This window comes from Neurospora tetrasperma (genome assembly GCF_000213175.1).
Source record: "Neurospora tetrasperma FGSC 2508 unplaced genomic scaffold NEUTE1scaffold_1, whole genome shotgun sequence".
Classification (NCBI taxonomy): Eukaryota; Fungi; Ascomycota; class Sordariomycetes; order Sordariales; family Sordariaceae; genus Neurospora; species Neurospora tetrasperma.
In genome coordinates this window covers 550745-578029 of record NW_009799099.1, presented here as the reverse complement: position 1 = coordinate 578029, position 27285 = coordinate 550745, and the positions used below count along the sequence as shown (strand labels likewise).

The 27285-nt window shown below is 52.1% G+C and overlaps 10 protein-coding genes across 10 annotated transcripts; 5 read left to right on the top strand and 5 right to left on the bottom strand.

Moving 5' to 3' along the window:
• Positions 1 to 1068: 1068 nt before the first annotated feature.
• Positions 1069 to 1814, top strand: NEUTE1DRAFT_97400 (uncharacterized protein; the record flags this gene model as incomplete). Its single annotated transcript, XM_009849250.1, has 3 exons — positions 1069 to 1175; positions 1582 to 1641; positions 1694 to 1814. The coding sequence occupies 3 exons, from the start codon at positions 1069 to 1071 to the stop codon at positions 1812 to 1814; spliced, it is 288 nt and encodes a 95-aa protein (XP_009847552.1).
• A 3244-nt stretch (positions 1815 to 5058) lies between these two features.
• On the bottom strand, positions 5059 to 7360 carry NEUTE1DRAFT_127140 (uncharacterized protein; the record flags this gene model as incomplete). Its single annotated transcript, XM_009849249.1, has 2 exons — positions 5059 to 6627; positions 7201 to 7360. The coding sequence occupies 2 exons, from the start codon at positions 7358 to 7360 to the stop codon at positions 5345 to 5347; spliced, it is 1443 nt and encodes a 480-aa protein (XP_009847551.1).
• A 1061-nt stretch (positions 7361 to 8421) lies between these two features.
• NEUTE1DRAFT_75018 (uncharacterized protein) lies at positions 8422 to 10606 on the top strand (the record flags this gene model as incomplete). Its single annotated transcript, XM_009849248.1, has 6 exons — positions 8422 to 9002; positions 9078 to 9706; positions 9765 to 9812; positions 9869 to 9949; positions 10007 to 10141; positions 10197 to 10606. 6 exons carry the CDS (start codon positions 8830 to 8832, stop codon positions 10343 to 10345), a joined length of 1215 nt encoding a protein of 404 aa, XP_009847550.1.
• A 1802-nt stretch (positions 10607 to 12408) lies between these two features.
• On the bottom strand, positions 12409 to 13350 carry NEUTE1DRAFT_115642 (uncharacterized protein; the record flags this gene model as incomplete). Its single annotated transcript, XM_009849247.1, has 3 exons — positions 12409 to 12484; positions 12527 to 12799; positions 13108 to 13350. 2 exons carry the CDS (start codon positions 13221 to 13223, stop codon positions 12544 to 12546), a joined length of 372 nt encoding a protein of 123 aa, XP_009847549.1.
• A 1464-nt stretch (positions 13351 to 14814) lies between these two features.
• NEUTE1DRAFT_143675 (uncharacterized protein) lies at positions 14815 to 16584 on the top strand (the record flags this gene model as incomplete). The annotated part of the gene is made up of 2 exons (XM_009849246.1): positions 14815 to 15432; positions 15495 to 16584. 2 exons carry the CDS (start codon positions 14874 to 14876, stop codon positions 16286 to 16288), a joined length of 1353 nt encoding a protein of 450 aa, XP_009847548.1.
• Positions 16585 to 16902: 318 nt separating this feature from the next.
• On the top strand, positions 16903 to 17686 carry NEUTE1DRAFT_93525 (uncharacterized protein; the record flags this gene model as incomplete). Its single annotated transcript, XM_009849245.1, has 3 exons — positions 16903 to 17074; positions 17190 to 17279; positions 17460 to 17686. 2 exons carry the CDS (start codon positions 17196 to 17198, stop codon positions 17553 to 17555), a joined length of 180 nt encoding a protein of 59 aa, XP_009847547.1.
• Positions 17687 to 18444: 758 nt separating this feature from the next.
• NEUTE1DRAFT_127136 (uncharacterized protein) lies at positions 18445 to 20853 on the bottom strand (the record flags this gene model as incomplete). Its single annotated transcript, XM_009849244.1, has 5 exons — positions 18445 to 18621; positions 19067 to 19150; positions 19218 to 20080; positions 20136 to 20645; positions 20706 to 20853. The coding sequence occupies 5 exons, from the start codon at positions 20851 to 20853 to the stop codon at positions 18445 to 18447; spliced, it is 1782 nt and encodes a 593-aa protein (XP_009847546.1).
• Positions 20854 to 21205: 352 nt separating this feature from the next.
• Positions 21206 to 22341, bottom strand: NEUTE1DRAFT_56321 (uncharacterized protein; the record flags this gene model as incomplete). The annotated part of the gene is made up of 2 exons (XM_009848911.1): positions 21206 to 22117; positions 22174 to 22341. 2 exons carry the CDS (start codon positions 22223 to 22225, stop codon positions 21321 to 21323), a joined length of 849 nt encoding a protein of 282 aa, XP_009847213.1.
• Positions 22342 to 22741: 400 nt separating this feature from the next.
• NEUTE1DRAFT_143671 (uncharacterized protein) lies at positions 22742 to 24103 on the top strand (the record flags this gene model as incomplete). The annotated part of the gene is made up of 3 exons (XM_009849243.1): positions 22742 to 22798; positions 22907 to 23345; positions 23512 to 24103. The coding sequence occupies 2 exons, from the start codon at positions 23033 to 23035 to the stop codon at positions 23922 to 23924; spliced, it is 726 nt and encodes a 241-aa protein (XP_009847545.1).
• A 507-nt stretch (positions 24104 to 24610) lies between these two features.
• NEUTE1DRAFT_127133 (uncharacterized protein) lies at positions 24611 to 26874 on the bottom strand (the record flags this gene model as incomplete). Its single annotated transcript, XM_009849242.1, has 1 exon — positions 24611 to 26874. One exon carries the CDS (start codon positions 26705 to 26707, stop codon positions 24611 to 24613), a length of 2097 nt encoding a protein of 698 aa, XP_009847544.1.
• Positions 26875 to 27285: the final 411 nt, after the last annotated feature.

The following is a 27285-nucleotide window of genomic DNA, read 5'->3' as shown; positions in this document are numbered from 1 at the left end:
ACTGGTGGATCGGTCATGGTCTATCAAGATACCCGGCCGTCTCTGTCCCCGTCGGCCATTGGTGCGGTCCTGCCAGGGAGGGTCGCTAGGGGTGGAGCAGACTAGGGGCAGCGCTGCGGCCACACCACGGGCGTCGAGCTTTGACCATGCCACTGTACAGCGGCTTGGTACATTTACTGGGTGGAGCCTCCTGAATGCAAAGGGAACCTGGAAGGCAGAGTGCAATTTGACTGGTCCAGCAGTGCCCTGGTCAGAGTCGGTTTCCTTGAAATTCTCGGTGCCGTTGCTTCTTCAGACTTGCTGAATGCTCCAGTGTACTGCGTAGGTTGTCAGGGGCTTGGCTGGAGACTTGAATTGCCAGTGTCGTGGAGTTTGAGTTTCACCGGCAAATGTCTGTGTTCGTGTTCAGCCAAGACTGCGTATGTTCCGGTAAGGTTTTCCTACAAAGGGCCCCATGAGACATATTGTTTACTCAGATAGCTGACCAGGACACTAACTGTCCCGAATCGGGTTGCAACTCGCCTTTGGGGTCTCGAAGTGAGTCTAGTTGGGCTGAGTTGAGTGATTCCAAGCGCTATACAAAAAAACCGTACGAGAACAAACGTAGGTAGCCTTGCAAATGGCTTGCAAATGGCTTGCAAAGTTCAGGACGGACGGCATGTCCACCAGTGACGCCGCGTGACCGCCTAGTAGAAGCGAACAACTGAAGTTAACCGGCGGCCTCGTCAAAGTGGAAATCATTAAAAGTCTTCATGATGGCTGATGAGACGTCCCAAGACGGGCAAGGCAAGCATGGATAAGGGACTCGCTTGGGACCTGTTGACAAATATAGCAGGATCTCGGCTCTGGACTTGGTTCCATCATCCATTATATCCGTATCCATCATGACCCTCGTTTCCCCGACTTTTGAGTTTAGAATGTTGAGGAGGTCTGGATCCCGAGTTACAGAGGCTAGTTAAATGCAATAGCCGGCTGGCGAGATTTGTTGTTTCACCATCGGTTATGGCGATGAGGAAGAGGCTCCGCGCCATTCCGCCGGTTTCCCCGTCAGCGACTGCCGGCGCCGAAATGGCTGCCAGAAAATGGGATACCGCATGCATCATCGCGGCCGCATGTGTGCGGAGTCAAGGCCGGTTGAAGCCGGGATGGGGCGCAGACAGGATCATCATTCTTGTGTGAGTGTAGAATTGAAGATGCCAAGCTTTTGGCGGCAGTGTTTCCATGACGACAGGAGCTGGACAAAAGAACATTCTGTGACAGACGCCAACGCCACTTGGGCGCGGGTTTCGGCCTGTTTGGCACGTCCGTTCTCTTGGGTTGCTGCACTATTTGCGATCCGTTGGTTGACACACAAGTTTGCCGTTCTCAGCGTTGGCATGTCCGTCCCCGGTTCCATTTCCACTTGGCCCGTCCGACACTGTGACCAGCCGTGGCGGTGTTTGGTGTCTGTTGATGTTTGGCCGTGAGCCTGTGACGCACCTGGATCATGGCCATAGGGAAGGGACTTGTGCTGTTTTATAAACCAACAACAACAAAAAACAACAACAAAGCTCCCGGCTATGAACCACAACCATTCAACAGGATCACCGTTTCTCGCAGAAACGTGATGTTGATCCGGTCTGTCGCGGAAATACTGCGTATGTACACACATGGAAGACGAGCCAGAGACGGGCAATACGAAACTGTGCATGAGCCTCCTGCGCCCAAGATTGGCCAATCTCAACTTTGTTCACACCAGCACACGCAACCACTTTGCACCAGCCGGCAACTCCATCCAGTACACGCCCCACCATGTTCGATGGGGAAGCTTTTGATTGGAATCGGTCATGGCCCCATCCGATCTCCATGCATCAGCACACTGACACTCAGCAGCATCGATTGCAACGACACTTTTCATTCGCTAACACTGTGCAGCACAGCACGCATTGGACATTCGTTCAATCAAGAACTGAGAGTTGGTGCCCCCAACCACGGGATTTCAGTTACATTGTATTGGGTGGCCGGGACGGAACGCAACAAGACAGACAGACAGATGTAACTTGCAGCATGAAAAAGCAATTCGGTTGTTTCTAGGTTCTGGAATTCTCTCTCTAAATGTTATTGCCCGTTATCAGTTATAATTAACAATTTGGCACGGACCAATTTCCCCGAGCGTGCCCCTTTTTCTTCGTTACGTTCACACCCCTAATTATAGAAAACAGGGGGTTCGCGGTTTCTGAAGTGTTTGGAACACTGTGCCCTTCTCCCCATACGTTATGTGTCCAGCTGCCATTTACTGCGTAGGCACGCCTGGAAAGGGGGTCCAGCGTCGTTCATCGCATACCAACGAATTGTCGCCCCCGACGGGACCTAAAGCCACAGCAACGGGGAACACTTTGTTCAGCACTCATCGTCATCGCAAAACAACCCAAAAAAGGATGCGGATGTTGGATTCACGATGAACATGAAACTCCGATCTTACAATGCGCGATACATGCCTTTACCGCTACGCCTTACGCAGCAGGCAAGCAGAACGGGCAGCAACTCACACTAGCGTACTGCCAAGTGCCGGCAGTGCATAGATAACTCATGGTAATCACTTCAAATCGCATAGATAGAACGCCAAACAGACGTCATGCCATGTCCCTGTGACGGACAAGCAGACGGGACTGACGGTTTGGACGTGTGTGCGTCGCATGTCAGAACAACCCTTCTGCTATTGTTTCAAACTAAAAAATTGAGTTCCAATGAAGAAATCAAATGGAGAACTATCAAGCAAGATCGCCCTTCGCCTGGATAGACTGGCCGCTTGAACTCGAGTCAAAAGCTTGTTTCCCCAAACTCTAATCAACCTCGTGGATTCCCAAGAAAGTTTGGAACAAGCTTCATACTGATCAACCTCGGGCTTGCTCGCGCGCTCTCGGCCTTGACCAGGATGGAAAAAGATGATGCTCTTGATCGGTGGCATCCTTCTCTTACGAAAACAGTCACAGCGTTCAGGTGTTGAAACGAGACGGGTAACGGGATGGGAACAGGGACGGCAACCATCATGCTCCTTGCTTTCTCATAATGTACCCCAGCTTGCTTTCCCAACAGCAGCCCAATCAACCTTGATATCCTCGTGGCTGATCATCTATCAAGACCATTTAACTCTCTCCAACGTCCGTACCTTATCGTCCGTTCGCTGACTCGTTGAGCCGCCAACTCCTCGACCTCCAGGGTCTTGATGCCAAGACATGTTTCTGCTTCGATGTAGCGTATAACTGGTGGTTGGCACATGTCACAATTTTTGGTTTAGTGAGCCTCATGTCCCTCAGTCGTAGTCTCACTCAAAGGGAGGCCCGAGACGGGTAGGCCAGCAGGAGGTCTTGTGGACGGTCAAGTTCAGCTTGCTGTAGCTGCTGTGCAACCTACCTGCCACCTTACCTACCTGTTTCCATGTCCATGGATGGCCTTGACAAGAGGGAAACGGATTTAAGCTCGGGTGGCTACTCACTCAGTGAACAATCAACTCACTCGGCAACATCCACCTGAAAATCTTATCGTTTGGTGAACTAACAGACAACTTCCGTGGAGTTACAAGTAATATAAATTAATGTCGTCGTCAGAGCACCTGCATACTTCGTTGCATCGATATGTTGCCGTTCCTACAGCCGACATTCCTCACTTACAGATACAAACAGAAGATCTACACTAATGTACACACATTACATATACATCGCATTGCTCGTGCGTATGCAAGTCAAGTCAAGTCAAAAGAAAAGGGGGTACAAACATTTCCTTGCATTATCTCCATATTACAAGCTGTACACAGGTGTTCATCTGGACTTTTTTTTTATTCTTTTCATCCCATCTTCTTGACTACATCTGTAGAAGTAAAATCGGCCACAATTGCATTGGAAATTACATCTCCAAACATCTTTGAACCAAACAACGTCCCGCGTCATCTCAGTCTTACCAAACGAATAAACAAACAGGGCAGGTCCACCCTCCCCCCACCCGCAAAATAAATAAATAAATAAATAAATAAGAAAAAAAAGGGGGAAATTAAAAAGAAAAAACTAAGAAAAAGAAAGCTTGACGCTGAGCCTCAGCATAGCCACGCGTCGTGGTGCTTGGCCCACGAGGGTATACTATTCTTATGCTTGTAGGTCTAGTGTAGAGGTACTAGTAGGTTGATCATTGATGGCGATCAATTTCTTTAGTGTCCATATATGGCGGCCAATCTCTCTCCTAGTGTACACACACACTACACTATTGGAACGAAGATCAAGATCATGCAAGACGGAGGAGGGGAAAAGATCGCTGCAAGTTCCGCGTTTTGAGTTATTTACACTACCACGCACGGGCAGCACGGGTCGGTGGGATCCAACATCTCTTTTCTGAGAAGCTGTCTTTTCGATGTCAAAGACGTCATGCATAGTTTACACTAGAAAGATTTGGTGGTTCTATACTTGCAGCGGCTCCAGAGAAACAAAAGCCACTTCCGAGAAGTTCGCTGTGGTGATTTAAGTGAATAGGATATACATGCATAGGTAGAGTAAATCAAGAATTCGAGAACCTATAGTGCGTAGCAGAGCCGCCAACAATGTAGAACTTCATATGACACTCAACGCACCCATCATTCCAAAACCAGTGTTAAATTCTCAAACACACCAAACACAACTACCTAGCTAGCTTCACACAACTTTTCAGCTTTCCTCACGAGTCCCACAACCCCAGACCAGCTGACGACGACGACCTGTAACTCAAGTATCACTTCACTTCTTTACCATACCAACTTCAAAAGGTTGTGTGAAGTTGTTTGTGTTGCAAGCTCTACTAGACTGCAGCTCCAAATGGCGAAGTGCACTCACTGGCTACCTCTATATGCCTACTGTACCTGTGACACCCGATAAGGATCGCTTTTTATTTGCCTATGAGGGAAGTACTTACGGTCAGGTCATGCATGTTTAGTCTTGCCTTGTCTTGCTTGCTTGCGGCTTGTGGTACAAGCATGGTGATACTTGGATATGCGAGGTGGTGGTGGTACGGAGACTGTTATAGGAGGCCGGTTGGGATCATGGGCTTAAGTGAAAAGGGGAGGAGAGGAGGTAGCGTTTATTCACATGTTATCTATCGGTGTTTTTGACGAAGGGGTGGGGAGTGATTGGTTGTATAGTTTAGGGTAGAGTTCCTTTGTAAGTCATATCAGATCGAGGTCCGTAACTTTGTAGACTCTGAACTGGTCTACACCATGATAGTTCATGCCCTGGGGTTAAGTTGTCAACATATCATGTCTCATCGGTTACTAGAGGTAACGGTACCAGCAACGCCTCGCCGGCCCTCAAGGACAGAGCGAAAGTCCCCCAAGACCCCAACCACCTTACTCCATACTACTAACATCCGTCTCCTCCACTCTCCACATATACCACATAAACAAACTCCTATACGGCCTAAACCGCTCACTTATCTCTCTCATCTCCGCCTCACTCATATACTTCCACTTCTTATCCTTTCCGTTTCCGTTGCCCCCATTCTTGAGCTTCTTTACATCCCGCCCCACAAACGCCGCCATCCCCCTCTGTACGCCCAAGTCGCCCAGCGAAAAGACATCCATCCTCTTGAGCGCAAAACAAGCAAACATCTCGACGGTCCAGAGCCCCAGTCCGCGAACGGCAACGAGTTTGGCGACGAGCTCCTCGTAGGGCGCCGAGGCGAGGAGCGAGGCGGATAACTCGCCCGACGCAAATTTGGCGGCGAGGCCGTGGATGTACTCGGCTTTGCGCTGGGAGAGGCCGGCGGTGCGGAGGGTGGGGAGGTCCTTGGCTAGGACGTGGGCCGGGGTGGGGAAGCGGCGTTTTGTTGGCGTTGGGTCGTTCTCTTGGGTCTTCTTCTCCTTGTCTTCTTTCTGATCTGAAGGGGGGTCGTCTTCTTCTTCGAATAGAGCGACGAATTTGGCTTTGATCGACTTGGCTGCCGCGCCGCTTACCTGTTGGGAAATGATACTGCTCACGAGACTTTCAAACGGGTCGATTTGCTCTGCTAGTCCCTCGGGACTGAAGACGCGGCAGGGGTGCTTGTCGATGAGAGGTTTCATGCGTGGGTCGATGGCGATGAGGTGGGCGCAGGCTTTTTCGAGGATGTTTTCTGTTGTGGTGCTCTCGGAGTCTTTTGTTGCCACGCCAGGGGCCTTGGGCTTGGATGGGGAGAGGCTATCTTGGATATCTCTGGGTTTGATTGGGCTGGAAGAGACCACGCGTGAGGTTTGAGGGGAGAGTAAAGGGGCGTTGGTCTTGTTTGGGTCGGCTAGGCGGGAGATGGCGGCGGGCTTGGGTTTCTGAACAGCCAGGGAGGAGAGCAGAGCTGCGGCGGCTGGTGTTGGAGTTGCGGGTGGTGGTGCTGCCTTCTTTGAGACTTTCCGTTTCTGGGGAGTTGAAGGTAGCTGTGGTTCTTCTGTGGTTGGCGCGCCCTCGTCCTCGACGCTGGCCTTCCTCTTCCGGGACTTGGGAGCAGGTGCCGGAGGAGGAAGTATGGGAGCAGCCGCGTCGTTGAGCTGAGCTACGGCCAGAGCACTCAACCGGGCAGATCGTCGGGTTGCCATCTTTACGGTGAGTGTTGTCAATTGAAGGCAACTGGGAGATGTGGTGAGTGTGCGACGACCGACAACTTGACCACGGTAAGTTGTAAGTGTGTGACAGCCTGAGGACTCCAGAGTCAATCTCCACCGACCCAATGCCTGACGTATGAGTCTCGGTTTGACTTGACAGGTGCTCAATATCATGCCAAGAGAGGGTATTGGAAAGAAAGAAGATGGAAATTCGAAACCGAGGATCAACGAGTCATGAAGGGATCACCAAAACAAAGACGAAAGCACAAGTGTAACACTATAATACACGATAACAGACACAGGCAGCAGTGTAGCATTCACAACGCGTCTTTGATCGACGTCATGGCCGTTCCGGGCCCGTCGGTGTCGCCTGCTCACGTGGCACGGAGCTAAGTTGTGCAAAGGTCGGGACCAAGTCCGGGGAAGAAAGGGAAAGATGTTGGAGATTAGCTAGTGGTAGCCGATAGGGGGTCCACCAAATGCTTGGCTCTTCGTTAATCGTCTTCGCTAGTTGTGGCTTCAAAGTACCCCTGAGAGATGCAGAAATTCTGAGGATTTTTTACGTATTGAGGCCCTCTGAAAACTAGCCAAGTGTCTAGACTTGAGCAGCGAATAGTGATTACACTACATACCTTGGCTTTCTGTGACATAGGTACAAGTGCGGCGGTTGAAGCTCAGCTCAGCCCAGATCGCCATGGAGGTATCTGCTTGTGCTCGTTCTGGAACCGAAATGTGTGTGCATGCCAGATCGTGACTGGTTATATGATTGTATACGTGAAACCTCAAATACATTTCGTGACTGTGGTCTGGATTTCCTTCCGGTCAACATGCAGTGCTACCCCTTTTTCAAACCCGGGCCATGTTGATATCAAAGGGTTGCAACGGCGACTCAGACATTGACGGACCGGACCTGGCGAATCCATTTCCACCGGTCCGCTGTCATTACGGCGCTGCAGCATCTTTTGGGAGTAGTTAGAAGACGGCAATTGGCTCCGCTCCCAAAACCACACTACGCATAAACAACGAGACAAGGCGGGCAAGGGCCAGAGCGGACGGCGGGGAGCGGAAGGAATTGCACCGACCGGGTTGAGGTGAAGCTAGAGGGGCATCCTGGCCATCCTTGTCCTGGGGAAAACATGCTCAAACCCGTGGGTGAGATTCTGGATCGAGATGAGGGTGGAGGGAATGAAGTGGAAGAAAGCCCTCGCTGTCCGGGCCTCAGACCCAAGCCTCGGAGGGTGGGTGATGATAGGTGTCGGACCGGAATACATATAATTCCTGCGCTCCTCCCTCCCTCTTGACCACATCACAGCATAACAATTCTTTTCCCATTTGATAGCAAGGACATGATGTGCAGTCGGCAGGCTGATCGCGACCGTTGATGGAGCAAAATGGTGGAAATGGGGGGATTGCGTGTTCCTTCCTCCCCACTGCAGTCTCAAGTGGAAGGGAAGCCAGTCTCTCCCCCCTTGAGAACCGCTCTGAGTGGATGAAAGTGCTACGCAACATAATTAAGCGGGTCTTTTACCCCCCAAATCTGGGCTCCCTGATAGGCTATCCTAGACCGAGGTATGTTCGACCCCCCCGTTGAAGTGGACGACGGGGTGAACGACAGACCCCCCCTGTGAGCGGGCATGGGCGGGCGGTGTCCCTTCTCGCTGAGAGGACAAGAGATTCTGGAACCATTTGGCGGGCTGGGCAGTGACCTTTGGGAACAGGAGCTCCCTTGTAGTGTATAGTAGAATCTCTCTTTCTCAGCCTCCATCCGTCCCGTCTCCGTTCCCGTGCGTCTTTCGCCTGAGTTGAGAGTTCCGACCCCGACCACACATCAGAATACGCGGACTCAACCGCGTCGGTGTTACTTTGTTTGCTTCTATCTTGTACACTTTCTTGACGACGACGACGACGAGAAAGCCATTGCTACATTCGCTTGTAGGATCCTTCTTCTCTCTCTGAGATACCGCCTTCGCTCTGCTGCTTCAGGAGACGTGGGCTTTTCCACCCAACCGACACCCCGTAATCTCTCCACGACGCCACACGAATTCCCACGCGAATCGTTCCTTTGCTGCTACACCCGGCGATACCGCATCTCTCAGCCGCTCTTCACGTCGCAACAACCCTCCGTACCATTGCCGCCGCTGCGCATCGCGTCGTCCACCTAGCCGGCAGCTACATAGACTGCTCCCATCTCCAATTTTTAGACTTAATATCCTCCTCGACCGTTTAGCGGGTGGTGCCGTGGGCCACCCCGTTTCTTCATAATGCTTCTCCCCAAAGGCGGCGTCAGCTGGAAGGCTGCGAGAGCACAGCTTCCTCCCGCAAGGGCACTATGGGCTATCCTCACAAAGACACGATTCCTCCTCCTTGTTGCCGTAACAGGAGTGGTGCTATTACTATGGCGCGGCATCAGCACAGGCGCCTCCGAGATGCAAAGGTTGGTGCCATCCCATGTGCTGTTCTGTCCATTACTTCCGCCATCGGTGTGCTAACGTTTGCGTCTGCCTTTTAGTTTCTACTGCTGGGGTCCCTCAAAACCGCCAATGGAGATGACGCTTAACGAGCAACAAGCTTGGAATGCTCACCTCCATACTCCTGTTATCTTCAATCACCACGCTCCGCTAGAAATCAACTCGTCCACCATCAGCCACGTCGACCTTAATCCCGTCAAGTCCACCACCAAGGCCGTCGCCAACGAGGAGCGCATCCTGATCCTCACCCCTCTCAAGGATGCCTCCAGGTATCTCTCCAAGTACTTCGAGCTAATCGCCGAGCTTACCTACCCCCACCACCTCATCGATCTTGCCTTCCTCGTCAGCGACTCTACCGATGACACTCTTGCTGTCCTCGCTTCCGAGCTGGACCGCATCCAGAAGCGCCCCGACCAAATCCCCTTCCGCAGCGCCATGGTTGTCGAGAAGGATTTCGACTTCAAGCTGAGCCAGAATGTTGAGGAGCGCCACTCGTTCGCTGCCCAGGGTCCTCGTCGCAAGGCCATGGGTCGCGCGCGCAACTACCTTCTTTCCGCTGCCCTGAAGCCCGAGCACTCCTGGGTTTACTGGAGAGACGTGGACATTGTTGACAGCCCCAAGAAGATCCTTGAGGATTTTATTGCCCACGATAAGGACATTCTTGTTCCCAGTAAGAATAACCTCCCGTGAAAGAACCCACATGGGACAATAGAGCTAACATGTGATAGACATTTGGTTCCACCGCTACCAGAACGGCCGCGATATCGAGGGCAGATGTGAGTTTTGGTCCGTTGCCTGATAATTAGTTTCCAGGTCACTAACCGCTTTACAGTCGACTACAACTCTTGGGTCGAGTCTGATAAGGGTCGCAGACTTGCTTCTAGCCTTGACAAGGATGTTGTTCTCGCTGAAGGTATGCAGATATCCCAAGGTCCTGGGAGTTGACCCCGACTAACATAGTTGTTCACAGGCTACAAGGAGTACGACACTGGCCGCACTTACATGGCTAGAATGGGCGACTGGCGCGACGACAAGGACGTCGAGATCGAGCTTGACGGCATTGGTGGCGTAAACATTCTTGTCAAGGCCGATGTCCACCGTTCTGGTAGGTCAACGTCTTTCTGCGCTCGAAAGAGGACAAATTCGGCTAACAACCATAGGTATCAACTTCCCCTGCTACGCTTTCGAGAACCAGGCCGAGACCGAGGGCTTCGCCAAGATGGCCAAGCGCGCCGGCTACCAGGTCATCGGTCTTCCCAACTACGTTGTTTGGCACATTGACACCGAGGAGAAGGGTGGTAACGCATAAAGAGTCTGTAACCGGATTCTCTTTGCATCAACATCCTGTCTGCACACACCCGATAAACATCGCGCGGCGGCGAAGGGGAAACACGATCTTTACATACTGTACGAAAGCCCACGACACACACATACCAAGATTCATCGAATTCTTCGCCATCAGCGTGGTGACAAACCGGCGTTATGGGATTTACGGCGGGACGGCTCGGATATTTTTCTCTTCGTTTTACAAATAACTTCCAGTCACACTACTCCACTCCGGCTTTCCAATCGACCGCCTCCCTCCCACAAAGCCCGCCCGCCGTCCTTACCTCGCTCGAAAGTGGCAACCCCAGGTTGACGTCAACGTCCGAAAGCCGGCAACAGCTACCACACCTTAATGAGCGGAAACGCACACAACAGACGAAGTAACGTATACAGGAAGGGTCATAACAAAATCAGTCAATAAAACATTTTGGTTAACGTATGTAAAGAGGAGGACGAGGATGATGAGTTATCGGCTCAAAAAGCGATGAGAGAAGGACATGTGTATACATCATGAATGGATAAAGCAAAAAGTTGTGTTGGAGGCTCGAGCTTGCTTTGAAAAGGCGTGTGCTGAAGAGATAAGAGGACAGCCAGCTTATAGCGGACGTCCTTTTTTTCCCCCTCTTCTCAGCGAGTTCTTGGTTGCCCTGGTTTAGTTGGACAGTTGGCTGGCGGTTTGGGTTTCCCCGAACGGGAAAAAAACGGAGAGAGAAAGAAGAGAATGAAGTTAAGACATAATATACTATACTGGTTTTCCTGTTTACACAACTTTGCTGTGTACCTTTTTGTTTACAGGCAGACAGTCATTGCTTCACCATAGAAAAAGGGGGGTTTTGCTTAGGTGTGCGGAGGGTGTTTTCTTTCTTTCTATTTTTCTTTCTTCTGTTGTAGGATAGCTTACTTTTTTTTTTTTTTTTTTTTTCTTCCTGCTTAGACCTGGTCAGCTTTGGTTAACGTAGTCATGAGAGTATGTACACTGTCTGCTCTGTCGTTGGATGGACTGGTACACATCAGATATCACACTACTCACACTTACTTATATTGACTTGTCACTTAAAGACTTCAACACTTGAGCACTTAAACCTCTATGTCAACCTCGTGGTACGTAATTTAGTCCACAGCTATAGTATAGCTACGTAACCTTCTCCAGACTCTGCGAGCGGAAAGGAAGCCGGAAGTTTCGAAAGTCGTTTCCTTTGGGGAGAAGACAGCTCATGATTCTCGTGCCCGATTTCCCGATCGACCGCTGCTGTTTCCAATAACTGTCTTGAGGCACAATTGATTGTTCGCGTAGTTACGCACAATATCTGATCCTAAGACATGAATAAACCTGAAGTATAGTAGGACTAGGTACTTGAGCATATCACAGGCAGCCAGTCATGGCCGTCATCATCTCTCGCTTTCTTCACTTTCTCTTCTCCCCATCCATGGTGTGTGTACCCGTCAAGTAAGAAGCGCGTCTTTTTGACTCCATGCGCCACTCAGCACCTCTAGGATTTACTTTAGGAAATACAAAGACATTGAGCGGAGTTTCTTTGGTCTACTTCTCGAATTATGCATACACTCATTCAACGTAGGTACCTTAACACCACATCAACAAAAACAAATTACCCCCCTTCCTACCTGCTCTCTGTCTGACACCCCAGGTTAGAGTCTATTCCCATTGTCTTTTTTTCTCTCTCTTCTAAGTAATGTATAGGTAGTCTTTTTCTCCATCCATCTTCCCCCCTTTCACTTCAAAGATATGCGCGAGTCCGGGGAATGCGAACATAACCACATTGACAAGAACATCTGGCTGTTGCCCATTGTCGTCGCATCGCAAACTGTCCATCTTCCCCCCTCCCCTTCTCCCCTTCAACCCTTTTTTTCCCAAGAAGCAATTGGCAGCAAGTTGTCGAAGAGTTCCAGGGTCCAGAAAAATCGAGGGGACAAGTGTTTTCTTTTTCTTGTTTTGAGCGCATCCACTTTATTGCTTTGGTATCTTCGGCTTCCAAATCCTAAGCGTAGCGTAGCAGTTTTCCCGGCTTTCCCTCTTCGGTTCCTTCTCCCCCAAAACAAAGGTTCGGTTCCCGTCGAAAAGTCGGCCAGTCCAGTTCCCACCGCGCGCGGATAACGGAAAAACCTTCCCTCCCATCCTTCCCCATCCTTCCTTCCCCTTTCATACCTTCATAAGTCCCGCGTTTAGTTCTTGACGACAGCCAGGGTGTCGAGAGCGTCCTTCTCGGCGGCCTCGGCCTCGATCTGGTCGATCAGGGGGCGGAGGTAGGGGACGTCCTCCTCCTGGGTGGTCCACTCGTTCTTGGGCAGGAGCTTGTGGGTGAGGGAGAGCTGGGTGGCGCGGCGGATGCGGTAGATGCGGTCGTACGACTCCTTGGGGCTAAGGCGCTGGAGGGCGGCGAGGACGGTCTCGTTCTCTTCGGAGATGAGGTCGTCGGCGCTGTTTTGGGGAGGGAGGGTTGGTTAGTTTATGAGTTGTTGGTCGGTTATATATGATATAGTGAGTGGTAGGTAGGTAGGTAGGTGGGTGGGTGGGTGGGTGGGTGTGGTCCTCCTGCTCGGGGATGTGGAAGGGAGGGAACAGCTGCTAGGGCGCGAGCCATTGAGGTAGAACCGGGCCGATGAGGGACAGATGGATAGACGCAACACATAGGGCGATGGTTTCGATACAAGTAGAGCCTACGTCACAAGGGTCCCGGACCGGACTGCTGGCCATCGAGGTATATAAAAGAAACAACAAAAACTCACCGGAGACCCATCTGACGGTAGCCGGCGGCATTGATGTACCAGTTGGAGACGGGCTTGAGCATCTTGTTCAACCAGCCCCGCTTAGCGACGGCCTGGACGAGAGAAGGGGCAGACATGGTGATGGATGATTGTCGACCGGGGTGGCGGTTGATAGTCGGTGATAGGTAGGCGAGGTGGTGAGGAGTCTACACTCTCTTGTCGTCTGGTCTCTACACACTTGGGAAACACCAAGGTCAAGATTCAAGATGGAGGTCGGAGAGAGCTAACAAATTGCCGCGACCCGCAAATCAGCAAACCCGCGAAAGTCAGCCAGCCATTTCAGCCAGTAGTAGAAGCGCACTGTCCAACTAGAACACTCCGACAGAAAGAAGCTCCGGGTGCTCCGTGCGTTTTTCTCAGTCTCAGTCTCCCGTCTGCCGTCGCTCCGGGAAAAGCCGTGTCCAAGTCGCTGATGCCTCAAAGCTCAGGCTCTACGAGAATAGGGAATTGGAAAGGTCACTTTTCTTGGCAAGGGTTTGGGTTACATACCATGGAGCTGTCGGTCAAAATGCCAAGCCAGAGATGAGGTCGATGTTATGGGCCGCGGTGGGTCTAGAATTGGACGACGACGACCAGGGCAGCCGCTTTTTTGGCGGGCGGCGGTGGTGACCGCTGGCGCTGTTTTGCTGCAGTGAAACGGAATCTCGACTGATAGCTATCATCTCTTTGTCTGGGGAAAGGTTAAAAACGGGCCATACTGGGGGTCTTTGGTCTGAAGTCTAAAACTCCCGAGACTTGAGAGACCTGGGCAAACACATGATTATCTGGACACTTTCTGGCCCCTAGACTAACACTTTGTTTCTTGTGTCTTCATGACTCGGAGGGGAAGGAAATTCGAGGCAGCTCCCAGCGCATCCGGAATTGCTGTTCATCCACTCACTGCCTACGGGAGTCACGGGCTAGGTATGGACAATCACCGCAGTAAGGTGACATAATTGGTAACCATAATTGGCATCCGCGTCCCGCCGTCATTGGCGTTGGCTGTTTCTGTAGATAACTACGTAGTTTCCTTAACAAGAACCAACCTATCTACACACCAACATCACCATCGTCGGCCTCCGTCTGGCATTCGCACTCAAGGAAGTTCCTGTTGTGATCCGAAAGAGTCGTGTAGCTTCCTTCCACTGCATTTTGTATCGTCCATCTCTTTGCCAAGAAACCCTGTCTTTGGAAAACGGGACTTCCCCCACATTCGCCCATCCTTTCCTTCATTCCACTCACCTGCATACTAGCTCCTCTACCAAAGACAGGTACGGTAGCGAGCCTGCTCGTGTGCTCGCTCACCAATTGCGAAAAATCCAACAAGTTCCCAAAATACGATCCGCGCCAGGGCCTCTTTCTCTCCTACGCAAAAACCCGGCTGCCCCGAGCCTCACGGACGAACGGTGATATTTGGTGAACTCCTGTTATCAACACCTCGGTCTTCGACTCGGTTCCCCCAAGCGAACCTCTTTCTTCCCCGCACCCGCGCTAGTACGCCGTTTAAGCCGGGAACATCAGCTTCCTGATCAACACCACCCTCTCAAGACTCCAAAGCTCCAACAAGCCGAGATCACCACCCTCTTTCTGACACTACGGCGGCATCACGGGTCACCGATTACTCCGGGGTCTCTGAGTTGCGACCAGCAGAGACCCCTCGAACAAAGACGCACCACCAATTCGTCTCGATCCCCGCGTCTCGATTGCCCAGTCCCAGTTCCGACTCGAGTCGAGAGAAGGGTAGCGGCATGTCTACTATAGACACCCAACACCACATCTCCCACTCTGGACCAGATCCCGCGAGTTCGGCAGCAGAATATGGCGTGCGCTCCTTGCCAGGCGCCCGGCCACCCGCCACTTTTGCGCCCGCCAACTCGGTGACCGAAGAGCTGGAGGAGACAGCAGCAGCGGGGCAAGACATAACAGAGGAGATGATAGACTCAGCCTCGGCCGACCCAATGCAAGAGGATCCCAACCGGATAACGGGCCTGGAAAGATGGGCAATGAATGCTTCGGACTCGCAGTTCAATGCGCTCGCCGGCGCAGTGGGAGGCTTCATGTCGGGCGTGGTTACCTGCCCGCTGGACGTCATCAAGACCAAGTTGCAAGCGCAGGGCGCGGGACAGCATGTGGGCCAGCCCAGGATGTACAATGGCTTGGTAGGCACGGCCAAGGTAATATGGAGGCATGAGGGCATTCGCGGCATGTACAGGGGCTTGGGTCCCATAATAATGGGCTACTTGCCCACCTGGGCTGTCTGGTTCACAGTCTACAATAAGAGCAAGATATGGCTACGCCAATACACGGGTATGTCTTTCTTTTGGTGGCGGTAAGGAACGGGACGTTCAAGGCTAACATATATGTGACAGACAAGCCAATTGCCATCAACTTTGGCGCATCCATCATAGCGGGCGCTAGTAGCACCATTGCAACGAACCCGATTTGGGTCATCAAGACCCGACTCATGTCGCAATCGGCATTCCAAGACGCGCGCCCCTCGATGCACTCCCACTGGCACTACAAGTCCACGTTCGATGCCGCGCGCAAGATGTACACCACCGAGGGCCTTCTCTCCTTTTACTCCGGATTGACACCTGCTCTTCTGGGTCTCTCCCATGTGGCCGTCCAATTTCCCACCTACGAGTTCCTCAAGACCAAGTTCACTGGACAAGGCATGGGTGGCGCCGCCGGCGACCAGAACGCCAAGCCAAGCTTTATGGGCACTTTTGCCGCCTCCGTCCTCTCCAAGATTATTGCCAGCAGTGCGACGTATCCCCACGAGGTCATCAGGACGAGACTGCAGACACAGCGTAGGCCGATTCCGGGACAGGAGCACTTGCAGGGTCTGGGAGTGGTTTCCAAGAACGGCGCCGAGTCAAATCAGTTGGCAACATCAGGGCCCAAGTACAGAGGCGTGGTGAGCACCTTCAAGATCATGCTCAAGGAGGAAGGGTGGAGGGCGTTTTACGCTGGTATGGGAACCAACATGATGAGAGCCGTCCCCGCGGCGACTGTCACCATGCTCACGTACGAGTACGTGATGAACAACCTGAAGCAGGCGAGGAAGCATGGAAGGGAGAAGCTGGCCAAGGTTGCCGAGGCTACGGCTGTGAAGGCTGAGAGCGTCGAGAGGCCTGAGATCTCCAGCAGCACCAGCAGCTAGAGACGTGCAATGGAATCGAGGGATGCTCACATGTTTGGAATGGGTCAAGGATTCGAAAGTTGGATATTCATATACGTAGCTTATATATGGCGTGGAGCGAACATACAGACACAGACGCACACATACACAGCGACGGAGCGCGTGCAAAGTGGAAAAGCGATACGGGACTGGGCGGGGGGCAAGATAGGATCACATTGCGATACCCCGGAAGGGCGGTACAGGTACTCGGGATTCTTCATACATGTATACATTGGCATACCGGTATAGCGAGCATATATATTCTTATGTTGAACATGCTTCAGCTGAATTGTCTGGTTCTTGATTCAGGGGTTGTCTGTCTGGGTTTTTCACTTGGCTATTGAGTAATGCCGGCCTTCAGACCGCCATCTTGCCCACACAACTTACAAGACTTGAAAGATGGCTTCTGCATCAATTTGCTACCAAATACTACTTCTACTTCATAATAATGAGCGCGTAAAAGGAGGTTCCCGTTAATCGATTTCTAACTGGCAAAAGGGGGAAAGACGCTCGGTCCACTTATATGGCGGTAAATCATCTTACACAGTATAGTATGATCTCTATGGTTGCAGTGAAATGGACGTCGAACGATTGATTCAACCAACACCATCTCTGATCCCATGCCGAACCTACTTACAACAACACGTAAAAGTCAAAGTTGTCAAGTCAGCCTCACGAACTCTTGCACTTCCCGCCTACACACTGCAGTTTATCCGTTTTCGACGACAAAAAGTCACAATGAAGACATCAAAAAACATCAACCCAAAGGTTTGGCTCGTCCCCGGCCCCCACCCAGTCAATGTCTGACGGACGACCTACCTCGAGACACTCACTCGCACTCCGAGTCACTCACTTACACAATCAATTAATCAATCAACAACAGACCGTCATGGCGCCCCTGGCTGCCTTTACAATGGCTTGGGTCCTGTTTGCGTATACCAGGCATTCTATTCAGGCTGCGAAGCTTAATGCTGTAAGTCATTTCACCTCTCTTTTTAATTCATCTCGAGTTTATCACCTTTCCTGGGATGTATGGCTTTCATACACCAAGCCAAGCTATGATATTTAGATTGTGTCACCGTGGTGCTTTCATCCGATGGTGGTTTAGGAGTTACTTAGAGTACAAGTTGAAAAACTGATTCTCATTTGATAGAAACTCGCACGCGAACAAAATCAGCAACAGCAACACCACCAGCAACATCACCAGCAAGACGGAGTATACCGTGATAGGAGGCATTCGGACAAGTAACATCGCGAGTGAAGGAGGGATTTAGTGAGTGAAGGAAAAGGAAGAATCAGTGACTCTGAACTAGGTAAAAGACGCGAGTATAAAGTAGTAACAAAACTAAACCGAACATAATTGCCATCACACCTCCGGTGACTTCTCTTACGTATCCCCTCGTGTCCATCACGCCTTTTGATTATGTTTTTACATCTCTCTCCCAAGACATAAAGACCAAGTGGACTTCGCATCTCTGTGTTTCCTACCTTGTCACATGCACATCAAAGACTGTCACGGCCTATTCTGGCTAGAGTGTCCATCCCGAACTGGATTTGTCTTGTTCATGTTCGGATTATTCATCTATAGCTTCCCGGAGCGAGCGGCGGTATATGGAAAGTAAGGGGGAATATCTATTCAGAGCAGATTAATCCTGCTATTGTGCGTTTCAAGCATATCGTCTACTACTTCTATCAACATGATCTTATTGTATATTCCACAATATCATCCACCACTTTTTGTATAAATATCTCCTCTATCTACCTTCCTTCTTCCCTCTTACCAAACACTCTTTTCTTCTCCTTTCCTCACAACCACCAAAGCACCCACAGTTCCTCCTCATCCCTCGCTCCTCGTCTCGAGATCAAACCTTCACACAAGCTCTCAAACACCAGATCAAACCACACAAGCCATCAGCTTCCACCCAAACCCACCCCAACCCCATCAACCCAAACAACCCAAACAACCGCACCCATCAACCAGTCAACCAAAACACCCAAAATGACCACCGCCCACCCAAAGAAAGACCGTCCCTCCACCCTCTTCCCTCTCCACCCCCGTCCCTGGTTTTGGCCCCCTCTTAGACCCAGACAGAGACCTCCCCGTCGTCATCGTCCTGCACCTGCCCCAAGGGCCCCGCCTAATACGCCTGCGTCGCCTTCTCCTTCTCCTGGTTCTCCTGCGCCTGAGGTTGCTTCCCCTGCTGCGCCTGGTTCTCCTGCTGCCCCTGCTGCGCCTGGTTCGCCTGGTTCGCCTGCGCCTGCGGCTGGTTCTCCTGCGCCTGAGGCTGGGGCTGAGGCTTCGGCTGAGACTGAAGCTTCTTAAAAGTTTAAGAAGCGCGGCGGCTCAAGGTTATTTCATCCGAGTATGAGGATCCTGTCTGATATCAAAGTTGATATGAACCAGAGAGAGAGATGATAAGCAAGCAAGCGCTGTTTATATCGACTATAAATTGATGGTGATGGAGGATTGAGCTGAGACTGAAGATGGGATGATACTGGACTGGACTGCAACAAGACAATGAGTGAAATTTGAGCGGCGGATCAGGGAATGTGATGGAGGTGTATCAATGGACTGAAAAGAGGTTTAGGGATAGACGACGGGAGTTTGACTTCTGATGGAGGAGTTATGGGATTCTAACGAGACATAATTGTTTGTTCGGGTGTGATTCTTTGGCTCTTCAAGGGGATTTGATAAGTCTGGTATTTGATCGAGTTGCTGGGCAACGACACTGGGACATACTAACTACACTACTTATATACCCCCGCCTCAAACTTTTCCAAGTCATAAAACCTCGGAACGATCGCGTTGCCATTGAAGATGCGACCTTCGAGTGCATTGACAGCCTGTAATCATCACCAGTTAGCAAACACATCATCAACATTCCCATCCCGAGTAGAGAAGAAGACTTACCCTCAAAGCAGAAACCCCATCGGTAAATCTGATAAACACCCTCCTCCCCTCCGTCTCCACAAACAACCTCATCACCCGTCCGTACTTCTCTCCACACTCTGTCCCAATCTCCTCGTACAAATCTCCCCCCTCCACCTCCTGTCGTAACTCTTCATCACTCATCCCATCCAGCATATGATCCAACACAATCACCTCACTCATCTTCCCAAACTTACCACCGTCCTGTTCTTCCCCCTTTGACGAGCTACCAGCAGCAGGTTTCCCAGCAATGATTTTCCCCCTCCCACCAGGCTCCGCCCACCCGCCGCCTTCAGCATCGGACCGCTTCTTGCGCTTCTCGACTTTGACTTGCAAGGCGGTGGTGATGCCTGATTCGGAGGCGCCTAAGCCCGAGCCAGCAGTCCAGCCGTATTTGGACATGAGACGGGCGGCGAAGCCGGCTTGGCCAGGTAGTTTTGATTTGGGAGCGTCCGCATCTTCGGGAGCAGGCGAAGCAGAGCCGGTGCCGAGGGGGACGGGGATGGCGTCGTAGTTAACGTCTTCGTCGTCCGAGTCAAGATCCATGGCGTCATTTCCGGAGCCATCTGGGGCAGAGGGGGGTTGTGGTGGGGCTTCGTAGCGGACTGGGGCACGGGAGATTGTTGCTGTGTCTGGCACTGATGGTTCGGCTGCAGGTGGTTGTGGTTGTGATGGTGGTGGTGCCATGCCTGATAGTGCTAGTCTGCGAGCGTAGGCTTCGTCGGCAGATTCGTCTACTGGTATTGACACCGCTGGCACGTGTGCTGATGTCGTCGTCGTTGTAGCTCGTGGTGGTGACATGGTTGGTGGTGCGAACGAGAAAGAAGCTGGAGGCGCGAACTGGTCTGTTGAGTGTTAGCATTACCCTTCTGAAGTTGAGCCTCAGAATCCTGGACGTACTATTCATCACCCTCCTATCCTCTTCTTCCTCATCCTCATCACTCCTCCTGCTATCAAAGCTATCCCTCCTCTTTCGTCTATGCGCATACAACACTGCCTTCCAATCGCGAATCTCCCTGATGCGCTCATCACTGCGCAGGTATTCTTCGACGTTTGTCGGTCTCGCTGGATCGTAGAGCTCGTCCCAATTCGTCTCGACTTGTCGGTCATCGTTCTTCTTTTTCTTCTTTCTGCGCCCGCCGCGTTCTCGTCGGTTGTTGGATCCGCTGTAGAGGTACTCGTCATCTTCGGTGGCTACCCAGTCGGCTAGGGTACTGCGCTGTTGGGGCGCTGCGGCATTCGCTGTTGACGTCGTTGTGACCTCAGTTGTGCCATTGTTTTCGAGCTCAGATGTCTTGACGGTTGCTGCGACTGCTGCTATGGAGATGGAAGGTGGCGCTTTGGGAAGGGTGGGCTTGGGCTTGTTTGGTTGTTTGACTTGTGGTCGTCGGATGGGTTGGAAGGCAAATGCTGTAAGGTCTCTGTTAGCATTGCGCATGAACAATAGATGAGCCGAGTAAAGATGCTAACCTGGATTCACGGCTTTCTTTGCTGGGGCGTCATCTTGCTTGTTTGCGACGGCATCGTTGGAGGCAGATGTCGAATCGCTTGTGCCACTGGGGTCGAGAAGGTTGGCGTAGAGGGACAGGCCTCCTCGCACGGGGGGTGGTCCTGACATGATGTCTGATTGATGACTTCGCTTTTGGGGGCAGAATTAGGAATAGAAGGAAGATCGACAATATACCAGCACACGAAGATGTAAATTGAAGGGAAGTTGTGAATCACAATGACTTCGTCTTGTTGAATGAGAGACCGAGGCGCGATCTGGGGGCCGTTGCCGCGTGCTGAACGGCAACTGATAAGGAAAGTTTGGTCCCCACTTTTGCGCCTATCCAGCGGTACCTAGTCCGCTGTAACTCAGTTGCTCATCAACCCCTGAGGAAAACAAAACAAACTCCCCTTTTCATCTTCATCCATCTTCACGAATCACAGCCATGGGTAACACGGCCATGAGACCGGTTTTCAAGCATCACGCGAAACCTTCAGTTGATCATGAAATGCTAAACATCGACTCTATGTATAGGTTATTCATCTTTCGAGGCCTGGACAACATCACAACCCTACCAACTTCATCTTCCTCTACACCTAATGCAACATCAACATCCCCCCATTAGCACAAACAACCTGTCCCGTACACCACCCCGCCTCCTCACCACACAACATGCCCACCACCCCCGCAATCTCCCCCGTCTTCGCCAGCCTACCATGCCACTGCTTGGCCTCCTCCACAGCCTCCTTGCCATGCAGATCCTCCCGCGCCTTCATCAGCGGCGTGTGCTTGATCCACCCCTCGATGCCCTCCAGGAACTCCTCCGAGTTGGACGCATACATGGGTCCCTCGACCGGGCCCGGGTTGACAGCGTTGACAGTGCAGTTCTCAGCCAGCTCGCGGCTCCAGGTGCGGGTCATGGCTTCGATGGCGGCCTTGGAGCCGCCGTAGACGGACTGGCCTATGAAGCCGGTGGAAGAGGAGACGGAGGAGATATTGACGATGCGGCCAGAGCGGTCCTTGGGAAGGTAAGGCTGGGCGGCCTGGACGAGCAGCAAGGGGCCTAGGACATTGACACGGTAGGTTTCTGTAAAGTCGTCTACCTTGACGTTGGGAATCAAGTCGTTACGGGCGATGCCGGCGTTGTTGATGATGATGTCGATCTGGAGGGAGCCATCGGCCTTGGAGAAGGCGGACTTGGCGGCGGCGATGATGGCTTGGGGGCCTTCGGGAGTGCCAATGTCGGCTTGGACGGGCACGGAGGAGACGGAGTAGGTCTTGTTGAGACGGTCGGAAAGCTCGGAGGCTAGGGAGGCGGAGGAGGGGGTGGTGTAGTTGAGGATGAGGTTGCAGCCTTTGGAGGCGAGGTTCTCGGCGATGGCGGCGCCGATACCTGGTGTTGTTAGTGTCTTGATGATAATTTCGAGACGGGTCGATATGATTACTAACCCCTAGATGAGCCGGAAACAATGGCGAGCTTGCCCTTGAGTGGTTGGGACATTGTAAGTGGTGTTGTCGTTCTGGTCAGTCGGGTATAAGTGATCTATGGTGGGGTAGCTCGAGGCTGGGTATCAAGAGGGTATCACGGCAATCAAACACACAGGAACAGAAGAAACGATGGTGAAAGCTAGAGTCAATTAAGGTACAGGGAATATAAAGCACTTTATATATATTTCTACTGCGTCACGAGAACATTGTCTGACTTCCTCATCGTCGGCTATCATCATGAATTCGGAGAAGCTTTGAGACGAAGCTCCCCCGCATCGCACTGCACCCACGGCGCGCTTGGCCCGGTGTTGACTGCCCCTAGCTCCTGGGCTTGTCTGCCCCGCGATTTGTGCGGCTATAGCAGCCGTCCCACCATCATCCAACCGTGAAGCTGTGCCGCCAGGGGTCAGGCCAGTCTGGATTCCACACGGGAAGTGCCCCACATTGGAGTGCGGATTGTGGATCCAGAGCCTCCCACCACCGTAGGTAGCGCAGCGTCAAGCAGTCTCCAATTCAACATTGACAAGTTGTGAACTGCGACCGCAACACCGAACCACCGATCCCCGACATAGGCGACTCACTTCTTGTAAGTCCGCCTTCCTCTGAAGACTGCACCGTATTCTACTAGCTGGATACTCTTCGTTGCCGGTATCACGTATCCTACCGTTGTCATAGCTGTTACTAACCAGTCCAGCTGTTTCTCCCAGAGCCCACCATCCATCCCAAAGTTGAAGCTATCACCAAGTCGTCAACCCTCCCACTCTAAGTCACCACCAACACCACCACTCTTCCAGACCGAACCGCCATCCCAGCAGCCACAATGGATATCCGCGTCCTCCGCCCCTCGGACATCCCTCTGATCCAGCACGCCAACATCGAGAACCTGCCCGAGAACTACTTCCTCAAGTACTACCTGTACCACGCGCTCTCATGGCCTCAGCTGTCGTATGTCGCCGTCGACGTGAGCCGCCCGGCCAAGAGCGCCTACGACTACCCCAAGATCGTCGGCTACGTCCTGGCCAAGATGGAGGAGGAGCCGACGGACGGAGTGCAGCACGGCCACATTACGAGCTTGAGCGTGATGCGCACCCATAGGCGACTCGGCATTGCCGAGAAGCTGATGAGGCAGTCTCGTACGTCGTTCTCCCCCTCCTCCCCCCTCTCTCTCTTTATCTTCCTTTTCTCTCCTTTCCTTTTCCTTTTTTCTTTCTTATTTCCTTTCCTCGCCTCGCTCGATTACCATCCACACCAAAGCACCACTAACTAACCTATCATCTCATTGACGCGGGGTGAAAACAGAACAAGCAATGGTCGAAACCTTCGGCGCCCACTACGTCTCTCTGCACGTGCGCGTCTCCAACGCCGCCGCCATCCACCTGTACCGCGACACTTTGGGCTTCAAGACGGAGAAGACGGAAGCCAAATACTATGCTGACGGCGAGGACGCCTTTTGCATGAAGCTCGATCTGGCGCCCATCCGCGAGGCGCTTTTGGCCGAGCAGCTGGACGAGAAGGACGAGAAGAAGCCACAAATCGAGGAAGGAAAGCAGGGATCATCCACGGAAGGGGTGGATGAGGGTGAGGCGGTTGGTGATGTCGGTCGTGATCCTGAAGCAGACAACAACAAAAAGGAGGATAAGACGGTTAAGGTCAAGGTCGGTAGGGGGTTAGGTGTGGGTGAGTTGGTGGAGAGGGATGAGAGTAAACACTAGAGATATAACTACTGCTGCTGCTGTGACGGTGTGCTTGTAAAGAGGGGAAGAAGAAGAAGAGCGTTGATATTAGACTTGGCATCACTGGCTGGGGTTTGGGAAAAGGAAAAAAGAAAGATTCTTTGTTTTTGTCAGTTTTTTTTTTACAGTTTTTCTTGAAGAAGGAGACTGAAGCGTCTAGACTTTTTCCGATCGATCACTTCGAAAATGGTGGGATGAATGGATGCCCGGCATAGCGACTTGGATGCAAAATATGTGAATAGTCATGTAGTCAATTTGAGAGTAGTTGTTCAAGTTGGTTCTGTAAATACCCATTGTACGGATTAGATGAAAAGAAAAGAAAAGAAAAAAGGCTGGCCTACGGGACGGAAAGGGGCAAAGTAAACAACGAACAAGTAGAAGGACACAGCCAGAACAGAATTGGCAACATCACAATCAATTCTACAGTGGAGCACTTCCAATGTGTGTCAAATAGTCCGAGCAGTAACGAATAAGCATAGCTTTTGTCTACTGATTGTACCTATCGTTGCAAAATTCGCGCATCACTTTAATAAACTCGCGAACTTGGCAAACAGACCATATTGTAGATCCTGTATGAAGCAGAAGCCCCCAAAGCGAAACAACCTCTCTTCACCACTAAATGTCTTCCAGTCCTCCCGGCTTCTAAGCAACGAGACAATCCGTCTCTAAACCTCAACCAACTCCCCCTCCTCCGTGCCGTCCCTCGTCTTCCTCACTTCCGTCGGCTTCTCCCCACCACTCTTCTTCCCCTTCGAATCCTTCGGCGGCACAAACTCTCCATCCTTCAACGTCCACCCCTCCCTCTTCATTCTCGCCCACGTATGCTGGATCTTGAACCTGACCAAGTCTCCCGCCGCCCTTGCGTCCTCTGCTGAATCGTGCCCCAGTAGCTTTCCACCCTGTCCTGTCGTCCCATCGGCGGAATCAGCATCCGGTTCTACCTGGATAGCCTTGTTGAGGTTCCACTCCATCAACATCTTCAAGCCGTGTCGATAGGGCAGGGCCTTTTTGTGTGGAAAGAGAAGAACGGTGTCGATGAGCGTGGGGTGGCAGATGCGCATAGCGTTGAGGTCGTTTTCTAGGCCGTGGCCTATGAGCGGGGTGGCGGGGGATATGAAGCTGAATAGTAAGTCGCGGGCGACGGCGAGGGAAGGGACGATTTGCATCTTTTTGCGCTGGTCTGGTTCTGGTGGGTTGTTGGTGGTGGTGGTGGTGGTGGTGGTGGTGGTGGTGGTTGGGGGCTTGGAGGAGGAATCGGTGTCGATGACGGGGTTAAGAGGAGCAACGGGCTTCCATGGCTCGGCGTTGATGAGATCCTCTGGCCAGACGCCGGAGAAGCGGGAGTTGAGGTCGAGAATCTCGCCCATGGGGCGGATGAGGATGTCAAGGAGTTCTTTGCCGTCAGGCCAGTTGACTGCCGTCAAGCGAACGAGTTCAAGACCGTTGACCGTGTAGCACATTTCGCAGTCGAAGCAGACGGCGCGGTCCTTGGGTACGGAGGGGTTCTCGGGGGTTTCCATAAAGGGCACAATGGTCGCTAGACGGGCGGGGGACTTGACGGTGAAGACGTGAGTGCTGCAGCTTGTACAGCCGGTTGAATCGCCGGCGAGTTGTTTGCAGCATCGGTAAGTCCTCTCTTGCTGGACGGTACTGGTTGGGTTACGCTCTGGGTAGATGAGTCGGCCCCAGTGGTAGGTGCAGGGACCGCCGCTGGTGAGAGCGCCGTCCTCTTCGCGACGGCCGGGGAAGACTTGAAAACGCTTGGTGCAGCGGTCGCATGTCTCCCAGCCCATGGCAGCCTCAACGCCCTCGCGTGCCTTTTTGATTTCCTCTTCAGATGGCGGCTTGGGGACGTATCCATGTTGGGCGAGTTCGGTGATGGACGTGAGAACATGTGGTAGGAAGGCGATCTCTTCTTGCGGCGTCAGACCTGTGTTGATCTCCTTGGGAGGACCGAGGAGGGCCTGCTTCTTGGAACTTGCTTGAGTCGCAGCGGCTTTGCGTTCCTCTTCCTTCTTAATCTCTGCAAGACGCTCTGCCTTCCATTGTTTGGGCGTCATCTTCTTGTAGCCCATGATGCGATTTTTGATGACATTATTGTAGATGGATGGCTTGTCCATTGCAATCTTCTCCTCCAAGTCCAGAGAGAGCCATATTAGTTCTTGCGGAGTAAGAATCAACTTCTTGCTCTCCGCATCTTTTCCAGCCGCCTTTTCCATCTCTTTGTTCAGTCGGACGAATTGTTCGTGCAGCATCGTCAATGCTTTGAACCGAAATTCAAATGTAGCAGGTGCCACACCCTTGAGCATGCGAGGATTGAGTGTCTCGACCTTCCGAGAAGCTTGTGCCTTTCGAATGGGAACCTTCTTCTCGGCGCTTTTCTCGGGTGTTGGATTGGCGTGTGATGAGACGGCTGCCGGTTTAGTTGCTGGGGTAGCGGGAGCTTCAGACGGACTTGACTGAACAGACAAAACTGTTGGCTTTCGGCCCAGTGGCGGGGGCGACACAGGTTTCTTGGCCGTCACAGGCTCCGGGTTGGGCTGTGAAGACTCTGCCGTTGTCGGCGTTGTACTCTGGGTAGGTTCTGTTGACAGCTTGCGACGTTTTCGCGGATTGTCATCTGCGTCCGGACCATCGTGTTTGGCTGACGCTGGAGCGGCCGGCTTCTTGTTCCAGCTATGTTGAAAGAGACATCCGGACTCAGTGCACCTGTCGCCATGCGGGCAGGGGATTGACCCCAAGTTCTGTAAAACGGTGTCCATTGTTTGAGCGCGGGTTGGCCAGGGGTCACGGTTTGCCAACGGGTTTGCTTCCTGCGAGTCGTCCCGGCGCTGGATAGACGTGTTGCTAATGGAGCGAAAGGGCGGTCTTGAGGGCAATAGAACCACAAGATGACGGGATCTTGAAAGTCTATTTGCGACCTCGCGCGTGAAGCTTGGAAGACGTGCTATGGTAGGCAACTCTGGAAGTTGATGAAGTAGATGTCCGCTTGGGAGAAGCCGACTTGGGTGGGAGACTCTTATCAGTTGGCCCCGGTGAGATGCTGAATAATATCGATATATGGTAAGGTATGTTGTATGTCGTTGTCAAGAAGGGGTGGGAGCTTCCAGGTTGTGAATCGAAGATATTAAATGGTGAAACCGACTTGCTGACGAATTGGGCAAACAAGGAAGGCTCGGTTCACAGCACTCACTCGCTGCTTCACTTTATAGTCTCAGGGTAGTCAGACCGAATATCCACCTGAAAGTCGTAATACGCAGCGTGATATTGATTTCGTCTTGTCTTTGAAGCAACGAACTTTAACGCAGAATGTGTTATATATAAAAGAGGGAGCGCCGAG